General features: G+C 39.6%; 1 protein-coding gene across 2 annotated transcripts in view; it reads right to left on the minus strand.

Annotated features, from left to right (window-relative positions):
• Positions 1-12,675: 12,675 nt before the first annotated feature.
• Positions 12,676-18,391, minus strand: part of LOC106942074 (protein FAM46A-like) — a 9,904-nt gene continuing 4,188 nt past the window's right edge. For both annotated transcript variants that reach the window (XM_015025250.1, XM_015025249.1), the window contains one exon: positions 12,676-14,272. In XM_015025250.1, the coding sequence (XP_014880736.1) occupies positions 13,244-14,272 (1,029 nt within the window). In that variant the 3' untranslated portion in view covers positions 12,676-13,243. The remainder of the gene's footprint in view (positions 14,273-18,391) is intronic.

The raw sequence follows: 18,391 nt of genomic DNA on the forward strand, positions 1-18,391 counted from the left end.
GGGAGAGTTTTGGAACATCCAGAACATTTGTGCTGAGATGCAACAATATGAAGTGATGATCTTTGACTCTATGATTGGCTAGAACTGACTCCAAAAAGATGCAGAGTTCCTCGTTGAATGTTGGTCATTTATTTCTACAAGAGCTATCTAACAACCAGCTGCACCCAATACTAATCACTAACAAGTCTTATCATTATCAAGTTGAGATACGTTTGAATAAAAATGCACACAAATTCACAATCAATTTAAACATGTGAATCTAATTCCTTCAAAAGAAAATCATCACAGTTGTATTTGTGTTATTTCCTCTGTCTAAAATTTTAACTTTAGTTACACTCATGTCCATTATGAGTGCATGTGAACTGTAGAAAGCTGTGATGTCTTCCTTCATAAAAACCTCACATCGTCGTCAAGTGTCTCCGCTTCGCTGTGCACCCTCTTGTGCTGGGATCCCAGTGGGAGGAACTAAAACTGTGAAATCATGAATCATTTTGGAAAAAGAAAACAGTAAAAGCAAGGCTTGGCTGTACAAACATCTGTGCTTGTTTCAAGCCTGCGGAATATTTATGGCCACCACACGAGACTCCAGCAGCCCAGAGGAAAAGGAACCTTGTCCAAAAGCTCCATCAAAAAAATAAGTAAACAAAGGAGTCCTCCTGAGCTCGAGCTGACATGTTGAGGCGTGGGTGTCATCTCTGCTCAGAGGTCTCCAGTGTGTGTGTGTGTGTGTGTGTGTTGAAGACAGGGAATGTGTGGAGTGTATACTGGGGGAGGTGGGAAAGGCTGATGAGTGTATTTGTGTGGGTCTTGGTTCACTGACAGCGCACAAGCCCCACTCTGTTTTTGTAGGTTGAGGAAGTCACAGGGTCTCAGAGCAGAGGAGGCATCTCCGGCTTGGAGAGGATGCTTTGAGACTCCTTCTCAAGCTTCCTGCAAACAGACCACGACATGATGTAATCTTTTAAACACACACGCTGTTCTAGCACCAAAGCAACGCTGTTGCCTTGACATACCGTAACCTGAATATTAAAGAAGGTGGGCTAATGCAGGGCTTCTGAAGGTCGGCCTCGACCAAGCGGAAGGATGAAAACAAAAAGATTACAAAAGATGAAGAAAAGTATTTTGATCCAATCAAATCATTAATGTTGCAGTCTCCACTGAGCCATGGAAACCAGGTTACTGTGTTACATCACGTTGGCAAAGTACCAAAGGTCCGAGTTGGCTGCCGCTGTAAACTTCAGCAGTGTTTTATCACTGTTCTGCATCTCTGATGACACCAAACACTGGGACAGCCGTCTCCCAGCTGAGGCTACGGAGCTGTCTGACAGTTTTAAGGCCCTTTTAAGCTTTATGTTAACACTAAAATGAATCCATGTTGATGTGTTCTTCATCAAGTTGCACTAAATCCATCACAGTGACGGTTTTATATATGAGACGTGAGGAATGTTTTTTTTTTTGTTTGTTTGTTTGTTTTTGTTTTTTCAGCATTGGAGTCCTTGATTAAACTCAACTTTGTGGTCTTTGTCTTTGTGTTACAGTGATATGGAGCAGACTGCACATCTGCATATTCCATTATGAATGTAATGAAATCACAATCCTTTTTTCTTTTGCAAAGCTTTTAAAACTCCCAACCACGAGCATTACTTTGTTGCTCTAACAAATCAAAATGCTTATTCCTCTGGGCAGTGATGTTCACAGTGAGACTGTGAGAGACAGTATTGGGAGCTGGACCTCCCTTTGTTGTGATCTGTTTTCTGTGTATTTATTTTGAGGTTTTTCTGTTTATTAGACTGTCCCCCTGTGAGTCTCTGGCTTCCCTGTTGATTGTTCCCAGCTGTGTCTCGTTTCTTTGATTACCCTCACAGTGTATTTACTAAATTTATTCCCACCTGTTGTCTTTGTCTCTTGTCGGATCCTCGTCGTGTGTCACCGTCGTGTTACGTCTTGCTCCCTGTTGTCCTGTTCCGTGGATATTTTTCATTAAAACATTCATCACTTCACCCTGGGTCTGCCTGTGTCCTTCCTCACCATTCAACCACCATAGATCATGACACCCTTCCTGTCTCTGTCACGTAGCCTGCGTAGCAAGCCTTTCTTAAACCTCCCACAGTATTAGCGCATTAGCTCAGGAGGAGCGTGGCAAATGTCACGGTCGGATGGTGGGACATTAAGGAGTTGTCCTGTTAGACTGTCAATTTCCGAAACCACACAAGAAGAAAAACTGTAAAAGCGCACACAGGGTCAGTGTGACATCCTTGGACCCCGCACTGACCGCATGAGGGTTGAATATTCTGCGTTGGGGGAGCTCTCTCCCCAGCCATCACGTAATCCATCCATCACACACTTAACTGCAGCTGCAATAAAATATGCTACAAGCTAAATTATGATCAAGGACATGCTAAGCAAATTCAGCTTGAATTTAATGTAATGAAACTTTTTCATAGATGTACTGAAATTGTTTTAGATCATTTATTTAATATTTCCACACCGTTTTGAGGAGCTCTGCTGGGATCAGGGCAGATCTGTTGTCCTCGTTGTCTGGTACAGGTTGTCATCCGTCAGGTTCTTGGTTAAACAACGGTTTTCATGATGAATACTAAGTTTGTTTGGGCAGCCAGATTAACGAAGTCTGCTTATGCTTCTCATTTTGGATCTGTAACTCTGTCAGTTTCAATTTCCTAATTTTGTTTTGCATGCCCCGGACACTGAGACGTAATGAGGCAGAAATGTGAAACACTGCGATGAAAAGGCCTAAACAGAAAAGCTTTTCATTCACTGCTGTAAACAGCGATGAACATTCCTTCAATCAAGCCAGAACTTTGGGGGGAAATTCAGCAAAATTGGGAAAACAATAATGGTCGGTTTAAACTGACTGACTCACTGAAGCTTCGTTTCATTATGGTGAGGTGTCCAAATACGAATATTTCAGAATCTGGAAATCTGGAAGTTGCCGGTAAATGTGGGGATCGCTCAAGTTGACAAATGAGATTCTTCCAAATCCGTTTGTTCTGTTTTATGTTTCGTTGTCTTGAAAATATGGAATTTGAAGCACACAACATACCAGCCAAAGACAACACTCCTCCATAGCTCGAAATGTCTATCGACTGAAATATCTCATAAGAATGTAATAAAGAAAGATAAATAGGAACTCTGATATTTTCACATGGATAATGAGTTGTGTTTTTGTTTCTCCCTCTCTTTCTTGGGGTTCCCCTGGAGGCGCCACAGCTTCTGACAAACTTTAGACCTCTTGGTAGACAGACAAAATTATTTCATGAGAAATTGAGCTGCTCAGCTTTATTTCTCACTGTGGGAGCTGATGGATTATTCGGGAATTAACATAATCAACAAAACAGCAGGAAACACTCAGATCTAATTTTCTCATAACTTTCTGAAGTGTGATTTACAACTAGGAAATGCTCTCATGTGATTAACTCAAAAATCTTTTGTTTCACTCCTTTACATTGCTTAATCAGGGAATCTTAAATGTATGCCAAATATTTTCCAAAAGTTGGAATTTAATTTTATACTTCTATTGCACAATGGTGTTAAAAACATTAACAATTAAACCTAATTAAAATATGCTGGGACACTAGTTTTAGTCAACCAACTCTTATAACCTTCTTATTTGTGTTTACAGCTCAAATCAGAGGAAAAATATGAATAAAAAGCTTGTTTGATGGTCCCATAATGTTTTTGACGGCTCCTTTATGACTGGCATTGAAACATTATAAGGATTACCATGTTTTGGAGGAAAACACTCATGTCTCTGAAGTGAAAACTGGCAGAACAAAGCAGTAGATTTATATGTTTTGACAAGACCCCATTTTCTTTTTTTATTAAACTGTATAAAGACAAGTTGGTTTTGATTTCGGGAAAGTTCCCTCCTCCAAAGTACTCCAATAACTCTGGCGTAACATCAAGATATAAAGGCTTTGCTCAGATTAATATCAGCACCAAGCCATGCGGATATTATAACCAGATCATGTTCAGAGAACTGGTAGCCAGTATTCCCAGTCCCCTGCAGCTGAAGAATGATTGTGGGAGCTGGACAGCCAAGCAGCCAGAGAACAATATAGAGATGTGGAAAAGCCAATAATATTTCGGAGCCCTGACTAAACAAACCTCCATCAGATTGGACCAGGATCCTCCTGCATGAGTCACCAGACTCCTGAAACCCCCACGGAGATCTCCAACACTCCCTAGTGTTGGTGAAGAGCACGGCCCAAACCCTTTTCTCAACATTACGCTTCCTGTCCTGTTCCAGGAACGTAGGAAGGACTGGACACAAGTGAAGGAAGTCTTATTGATGAGCTTCATGGGGGTGAGAAGGTAAGCCCAGGATCGTAGCATCACTTAAACCCACTTCTGGAAAAGTTTTTCAGTTTTCCTTGAAGAATTTGCAAAATATGATCCTCTACATTGAATCATGTTGTGGTCCCTTTTGGCAAAGCAAGTATAAAATTTACAGTACAATTTCCCATTTGTAATTGACATTTTGATAAAGTTTCCATCAAAACTCTTAAACAAGCTCCAAGTTTATATGAGCCCATAATTCCTGACAAGAGCTCTCTGAAGCAGCTTCACATCAGCAAATGCTTCCTGCTAATCGTAAACTGAGGCGGTTGCACTGTTTCCCACAAACCAGGATCAAAAGTCTGAGGCATGTTGCTTAGAAGGTTTCCTAAAGCTCTGGAACAAATTAAGAGACCATTTAAAATGATCAGTTCCTCTTATTTTACTTTGTATAGGTATATGTTTGACTAAAATGAACATTGTTCTTTTATTCTACGAACTACTGACAACATGTCTCTGAAATTACGAGCAAAAATTTTGCATTTATTTGCAGAAAATGAGGAATAGTCAAAATAACAAAATGGATGCAGCGCTTTCAGACCTCAAATAATGTAAAGAAACCAAGCTCATGCTCATTCAGAAACAACAATACTAATGATTTAACTCAAGAAGAGTTCAGAAATCAATATCTGGTGGAATAACCATCAGGTTTTCAATGGAGTTCAGTGCAGTGAGCTCTTAATTTCTTCCAGAGCTGTACTTTGAGAAGTTGGAATCATCTAAGCAATGCAGTACTTTCTGGTATAGTGGTGGCAAAATACTGGAGTCAACAACGTTTGGTCAAAAACACAGATGTTCATGGACATCAAAGCTAATTATTGCCACATTTTTTCTTGACTTCCTCACTGCATGGTGGCAAGAATGTGGTTCCTTCTCCAACTGTTGTTTCCAATTTTAAGCATTTCAGTTATTGCTCATTCGATAGATATGGACAAATTCAGGCGAGCAGCTGTTCCCAGATGACTTAAATTGTTGTCTTTCACATCACAAAGAGAGGCTAAGAGAAATCAGGATCTAGGTTACGTCATGTTTATACTCCAGGAAACAAGAAGTCATGGATTACTAATGAGACATTCCTTGACAGTTTGACTAACCTTGAATAATCAGAGTATGATTTTTAAAAAGGGGGTTCGTTACGTTCATCTTAAAGTAACTAAGATTGCAAATAATCGTGGTTTTTTAAAAATATACTTATCTTTTCAAATGTCCCCACCCGTTAGTGTGAGTTCATGCATGATGTTAAAACAACAGGCGACTTGGTTTGATCTGGATGTTGTTGGGATGTTTCAATGCCAGTCACTTTGGCCAAGTTAAACACCTGCTGATTTTGCATTAAAATGTTTGTAATTGTCATTGATTAAGTTTATAGAAAGTAAATAAGGGCTTGCAGAAAATCTCCGCGTATCTGGTAGTAATTATCAACATGTGTCAGACCGTAAATCTCTAAAGCAACATTTTTGATGCTGCACTGGAATGGCGATACCAACCGAGGCTAACTAACAAAAGAAGGCACTGGCAGGTTTGTTTCCTAGCCCCCCAAATTCTGCAGATTATTTTTGGGGGGATATTTTCCAGGGAAGATTTACTGGCTCCGATACAGAAATGATGATGCCTCAGACATCACAGCATTCGGATGGGAACAGAGTTAGGTTGGGGCGAGCTGCAGCCCCCCTTGGTGGGTAAACTCTGCACACTGCCGCCATTCAGTTGGCCCAGCTCGCAGGATAAAGTTAGGATTGTTTGTCAGTGGGTTGCAATGCCAAGAATCCTCAGCGCTATGTGCAAGTGTCTCTCACACTTCTGCCTCCCCGGCAGCAGTTTCAATCTGCCGTGACACCCAGTGCCCCCTGATCTTTAAAGTCAGTCAAGTTTCAGATTCTGTGCAAACTTTTTTGGTTGCTAACACTTAATACCCCTTCCTATCCCTCCCCGTTCCAAGCAGAGAGAGAGAGAGAGAGGCTGGTCTATTCTCTGACCCCCTGTCTTTTTCAGGATGCTCCATCTGCACGCCATGACGTCACTTCCTTCCCATGAACAGCCAGGAATGTCTGATGATTCACACCTTTTGTCAGTCTGAATATAACACCTGTAGATCTCCATGTGTGGTTAAATAAGTGCAAAGTACAGTGAAATGCATCCTGGCTTTGTGTAAAGGCTGTGCAAAAAGTGAAAAGAATTGGAAAATGTAAAATATTATTAGTAGGAAAGAACCAAAACTAATTACTAAATATTTAAAGTACCAGGTAAAAATCGCCTGATTCCTTCTTTTCATTCTATCATAGTTAAATGTTTAAAATCATTCAATTAAATCAAATAAAGATGATCAGAACAGATATGAACTGCAGTTTTTGAATTATATCTTCATGTGTTGGATGGGGTGGGAGAGGAGGACCCACTGAAACCAACCTGATCCCCTCAAACCAACCACTGGCTGTCCCGTCTTTGGAGGCAGTGAGATCAGAGTCCTTATCTGCCTGCCGTAGAAATGAAACATTTAGCTGCGTTTACCTTCTTCTCTCTGATTATATATATTTTTGAACATGATCTGGATCAGTTTTTATTATAAAGTGAATTGAAATCACATTCATTGCGAATTGGTTCTATCCAAACAAACTAGATTTAATTTAAAGCAGTTGAACAACGGCGCTGGTGCAGTCCGTGAGTGACCACACGACTCTAGGTGTACAGAGAACAGCAGTGGACCGAGCACACATCTTTGTGGAGCTCCGGTGTTTGGCAGTGACACTTTTGGAGGTGCAGCCCCAATCCAGTACTTTTATGCTACGTCAGAATATTATTTAAGTTTGTACAACCTCATTTTTTTAGGGCCGATTAAGGGTCATTGCTCATTTTTCCTGAATCCTTTAATTACCCCAGGAAGGCTGCTGTGCTCCAACTCTTCAGAAGCTTTTTCTCATGTTTGAATTTGTGATGAACTTGTAGACATTCCTCAGCGCTTCACCCCAGCAACACACACACACACACACACAAAACACATTTGGGTACAGCCTCGCTGTCAGCCTGCTCCAATCATCCTCAGTCTTCAGTGCAGACATGTGTTTCCGCTCTGCACCCTGAGGATGATGTCACATCCACAGAGTCATGTGCTCCCAGAGTCCTGCTTAATTTAAAACATCATCGCATCCTGACTCAGGCAAGCATGATCAGGATCACACGGAGGGTTCAAAGTTTGACTTGAACCAGCTTAACCAGCCACACATATTGGATGAGTGGAACTTTTTGCTCTTTTGGGTGATTTGATATTTTTCCTGGTCAGAGAGAAATGTTAAATGCAAACCAGGCCAGATTCTGTTGTGGCTAAAATCTAAAGTGTCTGTATTACTGTTCGGATTTCATGCAACCGCAGAAAACTTCACATTCATGCGAGTCTAAATTAAACATCTCAGGCTTCTCAGACTGCTATTGCTGGCTGTAATTTCCATTTCTGTCATCTGAATGAGGCCTTTTTTTTTTTTTTTTTTTTTTTCAGAAACCATAGCGAGCTATCATTAAACACTGCTGCTCCCAAGACTGGAGGTGTATCGTCTCTCCTGGTAGCACAAAAAAAAAAGAAAATAAAAGCTCCTGGATTCATAACAGGTTGAAGCAATTCTCAGAAAGTTTTAGATTTCTTTCCATCGTTATGTCACCAGAAAAAAAAAAGCACATCTTATTGGATTTTAATTGGTTATGACGGAGTAGCCAAGCCACAAGAGACGCAGGTGTCTGGGAAATGGTTACATAAAACATCTTTAACTAATTATTTAAGCGGATTTGCATAAATAACAAATCCGCTCTAATAAAATTATAAAAACACAGAGAAACAGATGGCTTATTGTAGTATTCACAGGTCTGCAGAGGCTACATTTGCTTCCCTCCCAAGTTATTTACAGTTTTACTAAATTCTTTCATATCCATAAAATTGAATGTGACAAATCTAAATGCCCCGTGCTGGTTTAACAGTTTCTGGTGTTTATAGCAAGGCTCAAAAGAGCTTTGTACAATAAATATAAGACGGCTGAGTCACAGGGAGGACAGTTGTACAAATACGTGTTTTAGCCTTGTTACTCTGTGGCTGACAGCAACCAGCATTTCAGTGATTCAAGTATTTATGCACAACATTGGCAGGAAAATGCAGAACAGACGAAAATTAAAGGACGAAGTCTCACTTTGTTCTGAAGAGTAACAGAAGTCTTAACTTTTTTTTTAAGTCCTTTTCAGCTGAAGGTTTGCATCATTAACACTGTTTGGTCTGATGAGTGAATACGAGTGAAAGCCTTGAAATAAATTCTGCTTTTATTGCATCGATTAATTTCAACAACACCTCTTTTATCTGGGTACATTTATCAAGCTGGCAACTAAATTTGTACATTTTTAACGATATTGAAGCAGTTTTTAATCATTTCAAATAATATTTTTGTTGCTGTTTGCCCAGTTTTTCTTTACTTGTAAATTTTCTGTCGTTTTTTTAATGCAGAAATTTACATCAGTATTTTTTTACATTTTGCACATTTCTTGAACTGAATTGGAGTATGTCACTTTTAAGAATTGCACAGTATTTTCGGTGACATAAGACAGAAATGACGCTGTCATAAAGATGACATAACACCCGATAAGAACATGAAGTCTTCATTAATGTTTATAAGTGCTGTCATGAAACATAATTAGGTAAATAATGACAATTTTAATGCAGAGCTGCTTGAAAAGTTGCATTAAAAGTCAATTAAAAGTGCCAACTTTGCATTAAAGTGTCACTCCTTCATGTTCTTAATGTGTGTTATGTCATGTTTGATAGTGTCATGTCAGTCTTATGCACATCCCATCAAATAAAGTGTTACACATTTTCTTATGGTGTAAATTTGCCATTACTGTACATTTATCATTAGTTTTGTTGTATTTTTATTGTTGTGGCATGTCTGTCACTTTGCTGCTGGTACGCCTGGATCTCCCAACTGAGAGACAATACAGGTTATTGTCTATTATGAGGATAATCTTATCGTCATTTGATCAGAGCTCAAGGGTCAGCGGTATCTAGTAAACCTTCATAAACCAACATCTGATTGGCATGTGAACAGCATCTAATCACTGTTTAGGAGACCATCTGAGTCCAAGAACTCATTCTCTGTTGTTGTTGATTAGTGGTGTGAATTATTTCCCAGCTCATTGTTCATGGTGGCAAGACGCATTTAGATCTTCACCGAGTTTTGTTTGCTTTTTGCTTTAAATTGCTGCCTCAATTGTACATATGAGTGGCTTGTATGTACTTAAGAGAATTATGTTCTCCTGTCTTTCTTAACTAAAAGAGTGGCTAAATAAAATAGGCATCTGCGTTATGTCATACTCATTTATACCCAACGGATCATCAGCTCCATTTATTTTATAGGAATTTTGCAGATATTAAGAAATTTAGTCCCAGAGACAAAACTAATGATTACAAAGTGTGGTATTTTTTTCCCTTGAAAGAATAAATTTACTCAAAGTTAGGGTTTATTTTCCTGCATTTTCATATTCAGGATTTTATCAGGTGTGCCACATTTGGATTTAGTTGCTTTAGACTTGAATATGAGAGGATATTTTGTTTTTTCTCAAGCATTAAAGTGCATATTAAACCATCATTAGCAACAGTTTTGCCTCACAATTTACCCAAATTCTTAAAAAGGAGGATTTAATGTCTGCCAGCTAGCACTCCAAAGGTGGTGGCTGAAGTTATTAAAAAGCTTATGCGCACACCTGTGAAAAGGGGCTTTCCGGCTCTTTCCCCAACTTAATCTGACCTTTCGTGCAACAGAGTATCACAAAAGTAAAAGAATTTCACAGTCGTACATTCGAAGGCTTACTGTACTTTACTTTGGCTCTGGGACTGCTCCTCTAGGGCACTGATGCTGTGACCAGGACCAATACCCTGCATTTAACAGATTTAGTCTGGGATCTGGCTATGCGTATATATAGCCTTCAATAACACCGCATTTTCAATTCTGCCTTTCAACATCAGTATGGTGGATTCAGCATGATCAAAGTCTGAATGTGTGTGTGAGAGGAGGGGATGTCACATATGGAAAAACATGCTGTTCTTTGCTCTCAGATTTCAGAGTAGATGTAATTATTGGTCAAAATATGAGCAGCGCAGCCGTGCAACGATCTAAATCCTGCCGACGAGATGTGTCACTCCCAGTTTGTTTGTCTTAAAAAAAACTTGCTCTTATTTTAACTAAGACAAAATGACAGGGACATAGGTAGTCTCGGTCAAGCAAACAGGGCCGGGTTACCAGTGGTAACATGGATTGAGAACAAGCCAGCCTTTGTTAAAAAGGTTTGCTATCACAGAGGAGAGAGAAGCCATTGTGCTTTAGAAAAGCCTCCTTATAGTTCATGTCCTCAGATTGTAATGGATCCACAGCTCCAGGTTAACAAACGCAACTCACTCCGCATATCGGTTGATGGTTTTCAATGGGCCGGGTTAGTGGAAATGAACCAGCTTGTTGCCACTACGACAAACAGGAACCCATTCATCGGGATGGTACGGAACAAACAAATAAAGATGGAGTCATACAAGTCTCTGGTTTAGAGTCGAGACTTCTCACATTTAATGAAAAGAAGGTATTTATTAAGGTCGAATGGCAAGTAGGCATGAAAAACTACTGTGGGAATACTATGGTTACCTGATAATTAAGAAAAAACTCAATTAAAACTATAGAAATGCGAGAATAAAACTAAAAAAATGTTTTTGCCAAATATATACAAAAAGGAGTAATATGTTTTTCTCCTCTGAGGTTTATTTAGAGTAAAATGAGGATGTCAAGATGATATTAGCTAGCTAAATGGCAAGCTAGTATGTTGCTCTTTAAGATATTTTACCTTCAAAACTTAACTTTCTTGGCAATTCAGATGAGCCAGACCAGGAGGCTAAAGCTAACAGCAAATCTAAAAGAGGGGCAAGACAAAGCAGGCCTCTTCCATCCTAAATCAACTCTATTCTCAAAACATCATAGTGGCTAATGCAATGGCTATTTCGTGGACAATTAAACCACAATTACCTTTGGACAGGGTAGTTGCTTATCAAGAAGTTGATGGCTGTTTGCACAAGAAAGTGGGTGTTTGAGGCAGTGTGCTACCAATTATCTTCCTGACTGAAACATGGGCTGAGAGGGGAACAAGTGAAAAAATAGCTAAGAGAAATTCAATGCAAAGTGAAAATAGAAAATAAAAAACAGTGCAATGACATAAAGTCCTAAACCAGGACTCTTTAGCCTTTGGCTCTGAAATTGTATATGGCTCTTCATAGCTTTTGTCCAAAGTGATCTTGAGCTAAATCTTGTATTTAAATAAGGTTAAAAGAAGAGATTTTATTTTTTTGTTTGTTTTATTGTAGTTGTGTTTTAATGCTGTATCTAAAGTTTCACAACAGCATGACTCTAATGATTTCAGGAAAAAAAATTATCTTGGCTAAGACACAAATTACATAATTTATTTCTCCTCATTTATAATTATGATAAATGTCATTCAAGAAAATTGTTTTATTTTCTTGAATAAAGCTTTAGTTTAACCTCAATACAATTAAATGCTATTTGATAAGAGAGAGAACAACAGTGGCTCTTTTGATGGTATAAGTTGGTGACCTTTGGTTTAAGTTAACACAATGATCTTGCATTTTACTTCCCATTATGTCAATGCCAGGCAATGGTTTGAAGACTAAAAGATACTGAACTACTGTCAGTGTTGAGACTTTTGTGTTTTGAGGAGGTAAAAGTCGAATTTGGTTTTGGTTTCTCTCAGACAAGTCGGTAATTTAATTCTTCAGGACAAATTAATCAGGACTTAGGCTATTTATACTACTAGTTATCTGATGGAGATAACAATAACCGACTCCCTTTTAACAAAACCCTACTTCAAAAACACTGAATTATCTTTGTGGGGTCATGTTACCCTCCGTGTTACGACTTGATGTTTTTCACAAACTCTCTTTCTGTAAAGTGAAGGACAAGTATAGAGATCCTCTTTCAGCCAGCAGAGTGGCAATTCAGAACAACAGGTGGGGGAGGGACTGTGTGTAGCTAAAAAATAAATCTTTGTCACTTTAGCAGTTTTTCTCTGACATGTCCACAAGGAGACTTTAAATGATGGGATCACTACGATAAAAAAGTTGTCGTTTTTTTGTAAAAAAAAAAAACCTTGGTATGCGTTAATATATGTAAGGTGACTTCATTGGGAGTGTTGAAGTAGCTCAGACGACAAACTGTAAACTAATAATGACCACAAACCCACCGACTGAAACGTCAATCATTATAGGACAAACATAAAATGACCACAGTGCAAAAAAAATCTGGGTTTTCCATTTTTTTTATTCTCACAAAAATGAATGCTTATGTTTCTGAAAAGAGACAGAATCTAGAAAACACTGAATTCACAGTTGTCACTTTACAAATGTTTTCAAACATTTTGTGGTTCTTTTTAGGCACTAGGAATTAAAGCATCGCTTAATTCAGAACACAAAAAAGAAAAAAAAAATACATCTTTGGTCCAGTAAGTAATTGCTTTTTTTTTCTTTTTTTTTTTTTTCAAAAATGTAAGAAAATAACACCAGCGTCAATGTTTCATTCCATCGAAACACATATTTCTGAAACATATAAAGACTTGTTTTTGTTTTTTTTACATTTAAATATGATATTAAAGCTACATCTCAGAAATGACCAGCAATCTTACAGATGTTTTTTTTTGCATCTGAAAAAACAAAAGAAAAAAGAAAAAGAAAAAACGTGAGGAGAAATTATTTGTCAGCTCAATCAGACATCCAGCAATACAGGATTGTTTGATTCAAGTCACATTTGGCAAACCAAGATTTCGTTTCCCTGTTCCTTTGATGCGGCGATGATGGAGACACAGGGGCGGCTCAGCTGCAGGGCAGCCAAGTCTGATACGAATTACTGCAGTGCGTGATCTGCGGCGCTTGCACGTGTGCGATGTAATAATTGCTGAAGTTGATGTCCTGCACGTAAGGTGCCGGCTGGTAGTAGCACGTGACGTTTGTCACGGTCGGGATGGCGTTCTGTTCGGCGAGGACCTTCAGCGCCAGCATGGAGATGAGGCTGAGCGTCTGACGCCGCTCGTGGCTCATTAGACATACAGTACTCTCGTTCACAACGTGGTGCAGCGTCATCAGGCACTCGTAGCGTTTGTGCTCCATGCCGGCGAAGTGGTTCTGCAGGTAGGCCTCCAGCTTCCTCTGCTGCTCGCCTATGTCGGGAAAGTCAATGAAAAAGCGGGAGCACATGTAGCGCTGCATCTGCTTCATGTCTGCTTCGGAGGAGGGCGTGAAGCCCCTCACCAGCAGGTGGCAGTACTTCAGCAAGCCACCGCCCCTGATTTCCTCGGGGCTCCGCGTCGCTATGGTCCTCCGGCACAGATGGTCCATAGCTTCCTGGAAGTCGCCGTACACGCTCTCCCCGATCACGGTGGGGTGAAAGCTCTCCGACATGGGGGTCTCCGAGCAGCGGTCGAACAGGAGCAGCGAGTCCAGACAAATCTGGAAGGAGTCCACGCTGAATTCAAACTGCCGCCTCAAAGAGTCCACAAACTTAAGCTCTACGTTCTTGCCCGTGTTGTTGGACAGCGAGATGAGGCTCCAGCGGTCCGTGTCGTTGCAGACTTTTACCAGTTTTTGCACATAAGCCTCCTTGAGGGTCAGCGCCGTGATGCGCTCCTTAGAGACCCCAGCTGGCAAGAAGTCCAACAGGCAGTCCAGGACGACGTCTTTCACGAGGCGGAAGGCCTGGTCATCCTTTAGCGACACCCCAAAGATCAGGTCCAGGTCCTTGTAGCCAAGGCCGTTTTCCTGATGGAGCACGTGGCTGGCTGCTGAGCCGTTCAACCTCACGTCCTTCACACACACTCCTCTCTCCTCGAGCCTCGCTCGCACCACCTGGACAAAAACAACACACGATGAGTGACCTTTACCAAATATGTCATTCATTTAAAAAAAAAAAAAGAAAATCACTTAAAGAAAGCCATATAACAAAGCATTTAGGCCAAGACGCAATTGTAAACAGATTTTCATGTGTTGTGTGAAGAACAAGAATAGAACCAGATTTTACTGTGTTTTCATTCATTTTAAGTTAACCACAAAATATTGTGGCCCTTATTGTGATGACTAAGTCAAAGTTAGTCATTGTCATTGTCAGTAGTGTGCGTAAAAACTATGTCAAGTGAAAACGAAAAACAGGTCTTTAAGAAGGAATTTTAATGTTAATTGTGTTTCCTACAAATATAAAGAGATGTGCTTTGTTTAAGCTGCAGGACAGTGAGAGAGAGCAAGACTTTCATCAGACAACAGGAAGGCTAAACTGAGTACAGCAAAGTTGCGCCGTTTCATTCTGTTTCACTTTTAACCTCCGACTTAAGTAAGATGGTGAAAATGTTGGCAGCTTCTTTTGTTTTATCTCAGAGTGAAGGAAAGAAGCTGAATTCTCTGTAAATACACCCAAAGACGTCGGTTGTTGTAGTGGTCGCTACACTAATCCTCAATATAATGCTGAACTCTTTAACTGTTTTTTCTGTCTTTTTTTAAAGAGGAAAACCATCTCACAGATGTATTTGACTTAAGACCAAGAATAAATTAAAAAGAGCTAAAAAAAAATAAAATAAAAAAATTAAAAACAATGTTCTTCTAATCTTTTTGAAGAGAAACCAGAATCAGCTAAAATTGTTTTTTGGCTGGCTGAAGATTAAGAAGAATCGGTAATCCGAAATTGTCCACAAAATTCTGATTAGTGTATCTCTAATAGAGCATAAATTAAACCAGGACTGCGCAGTTAACATAATAATTGTATTCAGTCACATTTAGAAACATAAACGTAGCATTTATCAATTTCTTCAAGAAAAACTCGTCATTTCAAGGGGGTTTTTTAGCTTAGAATCATTAATTCAACATTATCTTTATATCAGAGGACTAATGATTAACACAAGACTGTTACGCCAACCTCAAAACAGTTTTTCAGTTCATTGAAATGTAAACCGCAACTCTACCGAGATAAAGTGCATTCCACCAGCTGGGTTATTTTGTAAAAGATAGAAAGCACAATAAAGTCAATACATCTTATCAAAATTATATAACAGCATTACACAGAAGGCTCTCTACCAATGATGTCACAACTCTGCTCTGGAAGATGGTCAACAATTTATGAGACTTCAGTATCGGATACGGTCATATTTCTGGAGAATCATCAATCAATTGGCCACAGATATTAACCAGAAAACTGTGTCATGACTAGCTTAGTTTGGCCTAGTGCTGAAAAAGCCGCTTTTTTACCCTCTAATGTTAATTAAAACTATCAAAACAAACAACTTACACTATTTATGGTCTATGGATTCATCACAAGTTTTGCTTTAAAATTTACCCTTTTTTTAACTCAAAGTGAATTAGAGATTGATTCGCAACTCCAAATTATCTCCAAAATGCTTAATCTGTTGCATTAAAAAAAAAAAAAAAACTTTTGGGAATTGGCAGGTCCAAAGAAAACCAGAAATCGTCATCAGCTTGATCGGTGAAAACCTGAAATTCCACTACAGTTATTTAGCAAGCATCTCCAAAGACTTGTTTAAGTAACCCCCACAGCAACCCAGAGGAAATCAATAGATTGTGAAGGCAAGATCAATACCCCTGCTCACAAAAGTCCACCTCATTACCCTCAACCTTAGTCTGAATCAAACTGAAGTGCTGCAAAAAAAAAAAAACAACAACGCAGGGATGGAAAGTCTCCAGGGCTACATCCACCTGGGTCAGACTGCCTTATCAAAGTCACACAGATAAGATTTATAATCCTAACCTGCCACAGGGACACGCTCTGGTCGTCCTGCAATTTGTTCGTCTCTCAGCAGAAGCAACAGAGAGTCAACCGACTTGAAAACAGCAATAAGGATGCGTTCAGATTATGTGCTTAAACTGCAATAATCTAGTTTAGGTTTCCAATTAAAAGGCATCGGCTTCCGTTTTTGCATCTGTAGGAGGGATCAGAGGTTTATCTCGACGCTTGTACCAACACCCCATGCATCACTGACTGGACATGTCAGACTGTGGTTCTGCTGGGCAAACAACTGCTGCAAAACCATGAAGAAATAAACACCTGCAGCACAAATTAGCTACTGCACGCTCACACGCAATCCTCAATCCTCCGCGGTACCGGCCTGTCAGATTAGCGTGTGTTAACGCTCTCTCCCATGGTGATCAGATAACATGACGGCTCTATTTATACATACTGGGTCAGCCTAGAGGCAAACGCATTTTAAAGAAGGGGCAACCCCCCTGGTGCAGGATAATGAGCAGGACAAAACTTGCGACAGCAGCAATTTGCCAGCGAGATGCTTACAGTCTTTCAGCCATAAAGCAGAATGAACTGGGTCCAAACTCCAGTCAGAAGCAATGAAAAAGTGTTTTCTTTTTCTCCTTTTCAGCGCTTCAAGCTCTCCAAGCGATCCTGCACTTAGCAACTCACCTCTCAGAGATGCTTGGATGCAGATGTGATTACCCGACCCCCTCCCACCGTCCCCCCAAAAGAAGTTCAAGTAGAGGTATTAACCTCGTGGCAAAAATTTTGAATACTCCAGGGCTCAAACCCTCAAGCCCAAAAAAAAAAAAAAAAAAAACGTGTGAAACTGAAGTGGATTTGTGTTGCAAAACTTGAGACGTCCAGTGAATGAAATCAGTCGGTTTTTCCTTTGGTCGATTCTAACAAGGGAGAGCCAAGTCATATAATTGGAAAAAAAAAAATCTATTTTTCTTTCTTGTTTATCAAGTGTTGAAAAAGTAAGAAATTCTATATTTTTTGTCAATAAACACACTGATCAATTGCTCTGTTTGTAGAAAATATCAGATCAAGATCAAGAACTTTTGTTTTGATAGAACAATCTTGTAATTACATCATTTTCTGTTGGATTCAACTATGAATCAAACATTTTGATATGATAATTAGTCCTCATAGGATAAACGAGATAAACACTAATAATAATAAATCCCCAATCCCAACCTAACATGATATGGATTATTTATGCAGTTTGAACTCATTTTCCACTCTTTTCTTCAATCGGGTGACGGCATGAGTTCAGGTGTTCTCATTATGCCAATTTTTATATAAGAATGCAGAAATGTACATGTATTTTTGTGAGGCTCTTGGCCTGTGGCATCTTGAGTGCACTGGTTTTCGACGCCCAGGATAATGAACAACTTAATGACATATTGGAGAGATAATTCAGCCATTTCAGATATGTTGGAAAAGGGACACATCTAAAACGTGGAGGACAAAGGCTCTTGTTTTACACAGCAGAGAGATGAACATCTGAGCTTAGCAGGGTTTGGAATTGGTCAATTCTGTCTTTGCTCAATAATCAACAGGTGAAATACTGAAAAACAAAACTCGTTTCGACTTGAATATATGCCTGCTAATGATCAGAAACGCGTGCTGTGAAGCATAAATGACTGAAAATTTACCGAACAAAATAAAGTTGGAAAAAGAAAAAAAAAACAGAGACTGTATTTAGATTAAAAAAACTAAAATAGGGAGAAAATGCAGGTTTATGATGGTGAAGTTGATATTATAGCAGTGCCACTGCAGTGGGACAAATGTCCATGCATCCATTCATGTCGTTCCCTGTTATGTCAGAGGAACTGGAGCAGCACATCATCATGACTGATAAAACACACACCGAAACCTGTCATCAGCGTTCAGCCTCCATTTAAATTAATCTATGCAGCAGATGGTAGATTCGAGAAAGAAAGAAGAAGAAAAAAAAATTATACAGGGATTCCACAAATCCAGAGCAAACACAGGAGTCCCCACACTTGGAAATCAAACCCCCCATTTAAGCCTCCCCGCGTTCTTCAATGGACCATTCATCTTTCCACAACCACAGGCACGGACCTCTGGGCTTCACAAAGTTCTTGGGCTCATCTTGAATATATCAGAGTGCAAAATGAGATGGAAAAATGAAGGGAGGGTGTATGGGGGGGGGGGGGGGGGAGTTCTTTAATAGAACCCCGTGTTTTTAT

The sequence above is a fragment of the Poecilia latipinna genome, unplaced genomic scaffold (assembly GCF_001443285.1).
Source record: "Poecilia latipinna isolate Pla-1442-1.1 unplaced genomic scaffold, P_latipinna-1.0 Scaffold4024, whole genome shotgun sequence".
Classification (NCBI taxonomy): Eukaryota; Metazoa; Chordata; class Actinopteri; order Cyprinodontiformes; family Poeciliidae; genus Poecilia; species Poecilia latipinna.